A 10,856-nucleotide genomic window follows, 5' to 3' on the forward strand; every position below is an offset into this window, starting at 1 on the left:
GAAATCTTTTTTAGAATACTATCAAAAATTATATAAGGGTACTAATATTCAAATTACAGATATAAATAATTATTTAGGCAAAGTTAACTTTCCTAAATAAACAGAAGATCAGGAAAAAAAGATTAACGGTTTAATTACTAAGGAAGAAATTGTTACAGCTATTAAACAATTGAAATTGGGCAAAGCGACGGGTACGGATGGGTTGACATCTATTTATTATAAAGCTTTAGTAGAAGAGATGACTCAACCGTTGTGTGAACTGTTTAATAATTTATTACAGGGGTTAGAGATCCCTCCATCCTGGCGTAATGCATTTATATCATTGATTCCAAAAGATAGTCAAGATCTTACTTTGCCTTAAAATTATAGGCCTATATCTCTTTTAAATGTGGATTATAAAATTTTTGCAAAAATTTTAGCTAACAGGCTTATGGGGATCTTGCAGCAGTTTATACATAGGGATCAATCGGGTTTTATAACTGGAAGGTATATGAAGAATACCGTTAGACAAATTATTAATTTATTAGAGTATTTAGAAAAGAATAACCAAGTCTCTGCAGGCTTGATATTTTTGGATGCTGAAAAAGCCATTGACCAAGTGAATTGGCAGTTTATGCTGTGTTTAATCAAGGAGATGAATTTTGGACAAAATATATTACAAGTATTATCCAATATATATCAAAAACAGACTGCTCAAATTATTGTAAATGGGGGGTTGTCAGAGGCTTTTGTAATAGAAAAAGGAACAAGACAGGGATGCCCGTTGTCTCCGTTATTGTTTGTTTTAACACTGGAAATTTTGTTGATTAAAATTAGGGAGTCTCAAGAAATAAAAGGAATAGAAATTAATAAAAAAGAATATAAATTAAGAGCCTTTGCAGATGACTTGGTTGGTACTTTGTCTCAACCTGTTTCTTCGGTGGTGAAATTATTACAATTGATTCAACAATATGGACGTGTTTCTGGCTTTAAAATTAATAATAATAAGACCAAAATATTAGCTAAAAACATGACTAATGGTGATAAACAGGCTTTAGTGAACTTAACAGACTTTGAAATTGTTGATAAGGTAAAATATTTGGGGGTTACATTATCTGCTTCTAATGTAAAATTGTATAAAAATAATTATGAAAAGCTGTGGATGGAGGTACAGAAGGATTTAAAAAAATGGAATAATTTACAGTTATCCCTTATGGGCAGAATTGCAGTTATTAAAATGAATGTCCTGCCAAAGTTTATTTTTTTGTTTCAAATGTTACCTATCTTAAAGAATGAACGTAATTTAGATGAATGGCAAAAAGGTATTAATAAATTTGTTTGGGCAGGGAAAAAAACCAAGGGTGAAACTTAAAATAATGCAAGATTTTCGTGAGAGAGGTGGACTCAAGGTACCAAATATGAAATTGTATTATGATGCTGTAGTATTGACATTGATTAGCGACTGGGTGAATTTAACAAATACAGAAATACTTCATTTGGAAGGCTGGGACCTATTTTTTGGATGGCATGCCTATTTAATATTTAATAAAAAAGTAGATTGGGTTTTTAAGTCTCATATTATAAGAAACTCTTTGCTAAGAGTGTGGAGAAAGTATTATAAAAGTGACTTCAAAATACCATTATGGGCTATACCTCGGCATGCCATAGAAGGTATAAGGAAAGGGGTAACTATGGACAAGGTCTCTTACGTACAGTTATTAAGATGGGATGGCCAAGACTGGCAGTTAAAATCTTTGGAAGAATTAACACATGAAAACTTAACTTATTCATGGTTCCAATATAGACAAATAGTGGATAGATGGAAGATGGATTGTAAAATGGGCTGGCTTAGAGACGATGAAATTTTTTTAAAACAAGTAAGAGATCAAAGGCCAACCCATATTAAGAGAGTTTATGGGGTTTTAGTGGAATTAGATTCAGAACTTGAACTAGTTAAAGATTGTATGATTAAATGGGCACAGATTATTGGTGAAACGATTTCAATGGATACTTGGGAACTTATTTGGATAAGAAATGTTAAATTCACACAAGCGCAAAATTTAAGAGAGAATTTTTATAAGATGTTTTATAGATGGCACCTTGACCCAAAGAAAATGTCCATTATGTAACCTAATCTACAGCCGAAATGCTGTAGATGTGGATATTTGGATGCTACCTATTACCATATTTGGTGGACGTGTAAGCATATAAAAGCTTTTTGGATTAAGATAGGGTGGAATATTCAAAGAATTTTTAAAAGGAGGGTAAAATTTACTCCGCAATTATTTTTACTAGGTATTGTTATTGACTGTGATGCTAAGGAGTTTATATTGATGTTAAATTTGATTACAGCCGCTAGGTTGTTAATAGGACAATATTGGAAGAAGGAATCTTTGCCTACTTTACAAGAATGGTTTCATAAAGTTTCGTAGTTGGCAGAAATGGCAAAGATTTCGGCTTTCTTAAAGGAGCAATCTCAAGAAAATTTTTTTGCGGTATGGGAAAAATGGATAAATTTTATACAACATAAATTGGATATGGAAAAATATTATTTAGCCTTTTTATAATTTGTAATGATTGTTTTTTCTTTCTTTCTTTCTTCTTTTTCATTTTTATATATATACATTTTTTATGTATTATTATTCATATATTTTTTTTTTTATATATATATATGCTTTATTCTTCGTCTACTTTCTTCTTTCTTCTTTCTCTCTCTTTTCTCTTTTTATTTTTTATTTTTTATTTTTTTTCTTTTTTAGTATATATTATTCATTTTAAAGTTTATGTTATCTATATTATTATTATATATATTATTATTGTGATTTTTATTATTATTATTAATTATTTTATAAATTGCATATGTTATTTTTAAAATATTTGTTAAATAATCCTATATTCAGTTCTGGGAAGTCGGGGGGGGGTGGGGTGGTTGGGGAGGGGGGGGTGGATTTTTATTTGTAAAACTTTTGAAAAATTTCAATAAAAAAAAAAAAAATATATATATAGCACCAATAAGTGAAGTAAGGCTTTAGGGTAGTTCAAAAGATGTGACTCCAGAGATAGAAAGTAGCGTAATCAGTGGAAGTGGAACAGTTCTAGGCAGAAGGAGAAATTAATTGCTGCATTTTTCAACCACAGGATATCCCAGAAGCTCCAGAGAGACAGATGACTGATGCTATTAATGAACCAATCTTGCTGTGTCGATTTCCTGCTGAGATTAAATCCTTCTACATGCAGCGGTGCCCCGAGGACTCCCGTCTTACTGAATCTGTCAGTTTGTGTTCCCTTTTGTGTACTGCATGCAAGATATTGGTGTGGGGAGGGGGACTTGCTCGACTTCCTACTATGGAGTCTAAATTCCCCGTCTGGTTACCAAGGTCTTGAAACCTATTCAAAAACAGGATTTAAAAAAAATGAAGCAATACTTGACTCCCAAGTATGTGCAGAGCATTGCTGCTTTCATCAAAATAATGGAAGAGCATTGTTTCATAAGCTCATGGGGCAGGGCTAATGGTGCAATGCTCTGCTGTCATTTTGCACCATCCATATACCTGCAGAATTCTCCTGGATTGTCCCAAAGCTGCTTTTCAAAGGGCAACTGGACTTCTTGGGTTTTTTTCCCCCAGAAAATGTTTTGCTTCTCATCCAAGAACTAAAGAAGTTTCTTGGATGAGAAGCAAAATGTTTTCAAGGGGAAAAAACCCCCAAAAAGTCCAGTTGTCTTTTGGAAAATCACCTTTGGGACACCAATGACTTGGATGATTGAGAATCTTTAGGAAATCGCTATCCTATACATTTGGAATGTATAGGTTGGAGGTATTTAAAACTTGTGTTTCATATGACACCCAAAAGGGTATGCTGTTCAATCTTGGGTAATCCTGTGTAAAGTTAGATGAATCCCAAGTCAGTGACTGTTTGGTTAAGGCAGGGGTAGGCAACCTTGGCTCTTTTATGACTCGTGGACTTCAACTCCCAGAATTCCTGAGCCAGCCATGCTGAGGGGAAAGGGAGAGGTTTCCAAGCTGAGCCATGCTGGCTCAGGAATTCTGGGAGCTGAAGTTCACGAGTCATAAAAGAGCCAAGGTTGCCTACCCCTGGATTAAGGCATAATGTGATTGGTCTAATGTGATGTCTAAACCCATGCCGAAAGCTAAATTGTGGTTGAGGAGCCCCAAAGATGCTTTTCAAAAGGCAACTGAACAGTCTTGAGTTTGTTTTTGTTTTCCATGAAAATATTTTGCTTCTCATCCAAGAAGCTTCCTCGGATCTAGAACTGAGGAAACTTCTTGGATGAGAAGCGAAACATTTTCAAAGGGAAAAAAGGAAAGAAAGCCCAGTTGCCTTTTGAAAATCACCTTTGGAACAATCATGACCTGAATGATTTAGAATCATCCTTAGGCATGTGGTTGAGGAGGAAAGCTCTACACATGTTTGTAATAACGTGTAACGAAAGGGCTAAAAAGAACATTCTAGGATTGAAATGCACCATTCCTAACTTGGAGAGAGCATTTCTACGTCATTAAATTTTACCCTCCAGGACTCCTTTCAGCCTGAAAAATTGGGGGGGCACCAACCCTGTGATTAAAAGTTTTGGATATTGTTCCCGGAAGGCTATTTTACAGGTCATTGACCACAAGATGTTACTCAGGCCTACAATTCACAGGAGATAACGTTTATAATATTTGACTAGATGTTCTTATGGACAGTCCACCTACAGTCCCATCTGATTATTTGACGGGGGAAGGAAAGCGGAAAAACCTCGCTGAACGCTTACATTAGTCCTGTTTGATCCTTGGGCCATGCATGATACAACCAGCACCTTCTGCTTGGCATCCCATCTCTTCTAAGTGGCCTACAATAAAGTTCTTTGAAAAGTTGTGGACTAGGAGTTGCAATTCGGAAAGACCTACTCTAAACCAAGTTAAGTCATACTCATCTTCTGACTCTCGCTGGTTTCTTTGGTCTTGATTTTTAGGTTGATGTATTGATGCCTAATGTTGGTGAAATTGTGGGAGGCTCCATGCGTATTTGGGACAGTGAGGAGCTACTGGAAGGTTACAAGAGAGAAGGAATTGATCCCACCCCTTATTATTGGTATACAGACCAGGTACGTATTAGGTGTTGTGAGTTGGTGGCATGTCTACCATTCATTTACCATGTGGCAGGAACACTGTAATCTTGGAAGGCAAACCAAAGAACAAATCTAATCCAGGCTTTGGTGGACCAATTAGTGTAGAAAATGCTTAAACAGGCCCCAGAAATCGTTTGGAACAGACCTGGAGAGGCTGCCCAAATTTCCAGCACATTGCAATTATCAATCTGAAAAAATATCCCCATGTATTTAATGCCTATCATTAAATACATGGGGATAAAACCTATCAATAATCATTAATGTTATTTCAATAAGATAACCTTTATTGTCATTTTTATACTGTGGGCACAATGGCACACATCAAAAATGAAATTTAGTTGCCCACTCTCAAAGTGAAACATACATGACACACACCTAAACATACTATGAACAACGTATGTATAGACCCACATCCCTACATATACGTAGCATTAAATATTAAATATTGTCCGTTTTGAATATATAATGGAAGGAGGAAGCTTGAGAGTTCACAAGGTTAATGCTGTATGGAATGAAACTCTGGTTGAATCTGGATGTTCTGCTTCGGATACCACAAAGCCTCCTCCTAGAAGATAACCAGGAAAACAGGTCATGGAGAGGATGTGTAGCGTCCCAGATAATCTTACGGACCCTGCTCAAACAACGCTTCTGTGCTATGTCCTGGATGGGAGGGAGGGAACTGCCAGTGAACATTCAGAAGGTTCTGAGTAGGTTTTGCAGGGACTACCGTATATGCCGGCATACAAGGCGACTTCTGCAAGCGCTAAAATCGGCGCCAAAGACGGGGGTCGTCTTATACGCCGAGTCATCTTATACGCCGGAAATACTGGTAGTTTCCGGCGTATAAGACGACGTTCTAGGAATGCGGCTCGGCGACAAAGACGGGGGTCGTCTTATACGCCAGGTCGCCTTGTATGCCGGCATATACGGTACTTTAGCTTTAAAGCAAAAATCATTGTTCAGCATGAAAGTACCATAATGTGCTTCAAGCTTCAAAACTGCATTTTCATTTGTCTTAAGTTCTGCTCCCCTATATACGATATAGCCTGATAGTTAGATGGTTTCTTATTACAAAGGGAAAGGGATTTAAGATTGGGGGGGGGGTTTGGCAGGTTATGGGAAAAAGCCTATCTACAGTGATGAGATTTCATGCATCTGTTTTCTCCCTGCTAATCAGGGAGATCCTCTCCCCAGCTGATAATTTACTTTAAAAATATATTCGAGCAATAGTTGTATGAATGGTGTAATGTCTTCTTTGGACTTTGGCCCAAGGATTATGAAATGTCTAAAAGGTTTGCATCCATAAGAGACCACTCAGAAGCCATTGCTTGCATGAGACGTTTTAAATAATCAGATGTTATCTAAGGGGCAAGCCTTTTGGAATACATGCAATGGGTCTATATGAGCAGACAGCTTACCTGTCTGTCTATCCATCCATCCGATTTTTATCCACCCTTTAACACTTTATATAAGTAACTCAAGGAGGTAAACATATCTAATACTCCTTCCTCCTCCTCCTAGTTCCCCAACAATAACCCTGTGAGGTGGGTTGGTCTGAGAGTGATTGGCCCAAGGTAACCCAACTGTTTTTTATGCCTAACAGGTTTTCTTAGTCCACAGCCACTAACCCAGACAGTGTCTCCAAATTGGAGCAAGGCTCCAAAATGGCAGCCTTTCTCCAGCCCCTACTCTTCAGCACAAACTTCCCTGATACCAGCCAGAAAATGGCAACACATTTTTTCAAACTAATCCACAACACAGGCTTATGTGACAATTGAATCAACACTTCGGAAGAAGAATGGGAATGCCAGTATAAGTACTGATGGTTAATTTGTCCCCCAGCCACTAAGTGTTAAATAATCTAAGGTCGGGGTGTCAAACTGCTGGCCCGCGGGCCAGATGTGTCACACGGAAGCCACGGCCGCCCCAGCTCCGGCAATGGGAAAAAAGACATGATATGTCACGACATGTCACGTGGCATGGCAAATTTGACACCCCTGGCCTAAGGTATCCGATTTGCACAGCGTTAAGATAGGAATTATGTCTTAGAAATGGAGAAGGGATGGCTTCATAAGCAAAACCCAGACAAATGACATTGGTTTACCATGACATGTAAATGTGCACTATTAAGTCACAGATCTAGGTTTGGGATTGCAAGGTGGCTTATTTGTTAGGTATTTACTGATACCTCTCTCATTTTTGGCTTTGCAGCGTAAATATGGCACATGTCCTCATGGTGGTTATGGATTAGGCCTGGAGCGATTCCTCACCTGGATTCTGAACAGACACCATATCCGAGACGTATGCCTATACCCTCGCTTCGTTCAGCGATGCAAACCCTAATCCAGAGTTTCTTGATGGACAAAGTCTATCCAACCTTAAATCAGTTTTCTCCTCATAATTTCATGTCTTCATCCCACAAATACCTGCAAATGTTTTTTTTTTCAAATGAATTTATAATTGCTTTGAACTGGAATTTAAATTCCAGTATGCTGATTCCAGAAGTGTCTTCCCCTTTCTTGGGCTCAACCTGGTTTCATTCTCATGTATTCTTTTAGCATATTTAAAAAACATTGATTGCCAGTGGAAGCTAGCTGTGGGCTGTACTGTAAGGTCATACAATCTGTAACAACACTTTATAGACCTGGGCTCTCGGAAAACTATAAAGCAAAAATGCAAAGCATCTCATAATTTTTAGTAGGAGCTGGATTTAGGATTTGATTTCAGATTTAGGGAAAATGAACTATTCAACATTGGGAGGTAGACTTTGCCAATACGGATAGCAAATGTGAGTTGCCGGCAAATAAAATGGTTTTTAAAAATAAAGAAAAATCCAGGGGAAAAAAGGACAATTCTAGCCCAGTTTTGACCCATTACTTTAGGATCTTAGAAACAGTCTTCTGAGCTATCTTAATAGCATTCAGTGCTTTCATAAGGATGACTACTATTTAAGTTCCATCATTTCTCATGAGAAAGCTTTCTGTATTTTACGGTTAATTAGCTTGCATTTCAAGATCTGTGTATATGGGTTATGTTAAATGGTTGGTTCAGAAAAATACTTGATGTCTTTATTCCTCCCAGCAGAGCTGGCATTGAAAAAAGCTGAATATATTACTACACTCTTGATATTTCCTAGTCTGCAAGTATCTGGGCCGAGTTGTGTTTAACTTTCCTATAAATGTCTTTACTGACATAGTTGAAATGTAAACTGCCTTTGAGCCACCAAAACAATTAGGAAAAAAATGTAAAAGGGACATAGGAGATTCTGGATTTCCAGCTCTGGCAGAATTCTTTGATGTACATTTTATCTCAACTTTACACATTTCTGTTAACTGCCGTGTCTGTTCCCATTTCAAGAGCAGCAATCAATAAATTCAGAGCATTGGAGGGACAAAAGTATTCCACATCACTGTCCCATTTGTCTTCATTTTGCCATTTCTTAAAATGTCTATCAAATTTATTTACTGCCCATCTCAGGCAGTTTTGAGCAGCTTACTACATCAAGAAAAAATAAGCATTCACAATTATAAAATAAAAAATGGATTAAAATTATAAAAAATAAACTAAAAAACAAGGGTTTTGGAGGAAAGAGGTGGATTGCCTTCTCTGTTAGTACCGATCACTTCCAGCCAACAGCTTCTCCTTCAGGATCCGGCTGGCATAGCCAGGTTTTAAGGCCTTTCCTGAAGGCTCCTATAGAGAGGATCTTATCTCCTGTGGCAAGACGTTCCAAAGGGCAGGAGCAACTAATGGGATTTCAGAAAGAAGAGATGGAAAAAGGCATCTGGCCTCTGAGACTTGGTGTCCTTTCACTCCTTCGCAGCCATATTGGCCTGACCACAAGATGGGCAAAGGAATTGCAGTAGGGCAATTCATGATGACATCTCAATTTCCATGCCAGCCCAAGTTTGAGCAAGCAGTTTTTTTTCATGTATTTGAAATGGCAGTCTTCCTACCTATTAGCCAAAAGGATTCCCAGAGTAGGTCAAAGAAACGAGTCATGAAATTGTGATTGTGTAAGATCCAGAGTCCAGTAGGCGTAGAACATAAGGAAAGTGATGAGCAATGAAAAATAATGATTAAAAATAATCCAATTATTTGAAACCATTGTCTTTCAAACAAGTGGTAGGACAGAATCAAAATTTTCTTTTTTAAAGGCAAGTATACGTATATAAAATTTTTAAAAACATTCTTGACTTACAACCAGTAGTGGGATTTAGCCGGATCGCACCACTTCAGCAGAACTGGTGGTTAATTTTTTGTTGCCCAGGCCCAGAATGGACTTCCGGAAGCGGCATCCACACACAGAACCGGTTGTTCACATATTTGAATCCCACCACTGCTTACAACCATTTGTTTAGCAGCTGCTTGAAGTTAAAACAGCACTGAAAAAAGTTACAACTGGTACTCACATTTAAACCATTGCATTATCTCCACAGTCAGGTGCCCAAAATTTAGGCGCTTGGCAACCAGCATGTATTTATGATGATTGCAGAGTTCTGGGGTCATGTGATTGCTGTTTGCATGGTTCCCAGCTGGCTTTTGACAAGAAAAATCGGGGTGGGGGGGTGGGAGTTGGATTCACTTAACAGCCTCAGTGATTCTCTTAGTAACCATGCAAAGCAGGTCATGAAATTGTCTGGCACTTACTTTAGCTTTATTGGCCTTGTTTAGCAATGGAATTTTTTTTTTCAAATTTTATTTATAATACAGTTTAAAAAAAAACATTGGCTTTAACGTGACATTCCAGTATATACATTCTTATCAGATTATTCCACATTTTGCAATCAATTCTTCATCTCTACATATACATTTAAGTTTTATATACAATACTTATTCTAAAATAACATACATTGCTATCTTAACATTCATCTTTAATCCCAACCGTCCTCTTCGAATTCCTCCAGCGGTAAAATTTATCCCAGGTTTCAAAATAAACTGATCCACATTTGTCTTTTAATATTGTGAGCCTGTCCATTTCTGCACGCTAATATTTTATGTATTAACTCTTCCTCTGTGGGAATTTCCTTAGCAATGGAAATTCTGATCCCAGTTGTGATTATAAATTGACAATTACCTGTACAATACTTAACACTGATTTTCTTCAGCCTGGTTCATTCATCTAGGCCATTTTGTTTTTCTCTGCTATGAGGAACTACAGTCTCAGGTAGTCCTCAACGTGCAATTGAGCCCAAAATTTCTGTTTGTGAAGTGAAACATTTGTTAAGTGAGTTTGCCCCATTTTACGACCTTTCTTGCCATAGTTGTTAAGTGGATCACTGCAGTCGTTAAAGTAGTCAAATTGTTATTAAGTGAATCTGGCTTTCCCCTTGACTTTGCTTGTCAGAAGGTTGCAAAAGGGGATCACATGACCCTAGGACAGTGTTTCCCAAACTTGACAATTTTAAGGCATGTGGACTTCAACTCCAAGAATTCCACAGCCAGCGTTGCTGGCTGTGGAATTCTGGGAGTTGAAGTCCTCATGCCTTAAAATTGTCAAATTTGGGAAACACTGCCCCTAGGACATTGCAACCATCATAAATATGAGTCAATGGCCAAATTTCTGAATTTTGATCACATCTCCTGAGGATGCTACAACAGTCGTTAAGTGTGAAAACTGGCCATAATTCAATTTTCTCAGGGCAGTTGTAACTTTGAACCGTCACTAAATGAACTGTTGTAAGTCAAGGGCTACCTGTACAAATTTTCCTTAAATATATAAGAACTTGGCAGTTCCATTCCTAAT

At 37.5% G+C, this 10,856-nt stretch overlaps 1 protein-coding gene across 1 annotated transcript in view; it reads left to right on the forward strand.

Moving 5' to 3' along the window:
- Positions 1 to 8,516, forward strand: part of NARS1 (asparaginyl-tRNA synthetase 1) — a 32,622-nt gene extending 24,106 nt beyond the window's left edge. Inside the window, exons 13-15 of the mRNA XM_039358090.1 lie at positions 3,118 to 3,249; positions 4,955 to 5,086; positions 7,322 to 8,516. Of these exons, the coding sequence (XP_039214024.1) occupies positions 3,118 to 3,249; positions 4,955 to 5,086; positions 7,322 to 7,453 (396 nt within the window). The 3' untranslated portion in view covers positions 7,454 to 8,516. The remainder of the gene's footprint in view (positions 1 to 3,117; positions 3,250 to 4,954; positions 5,087 to 7,321) is intronic.
- The last annotated feature ends 2,340 nt before the right edge of the window (positions 8,517 to 10,856 follow it).

Source organism: Crotalus tigris, unplaced genomic scaffold (genome assembly GCF_016545835.1).
Source record: "Crotalus tigris isolate CLP2741 ecotype Arizona unplaced genomic scaffold, ASM1654583v1 scf7180000018975.1359446, whole genome shotgun sequence".
NCBI classification, from domain to species: domain Eukaryota; kingdom Metazoa; phylum Chordata; class Lepidosauria; order Squamata; family Viperidae; genus Crotalus; species Crotalus tigris.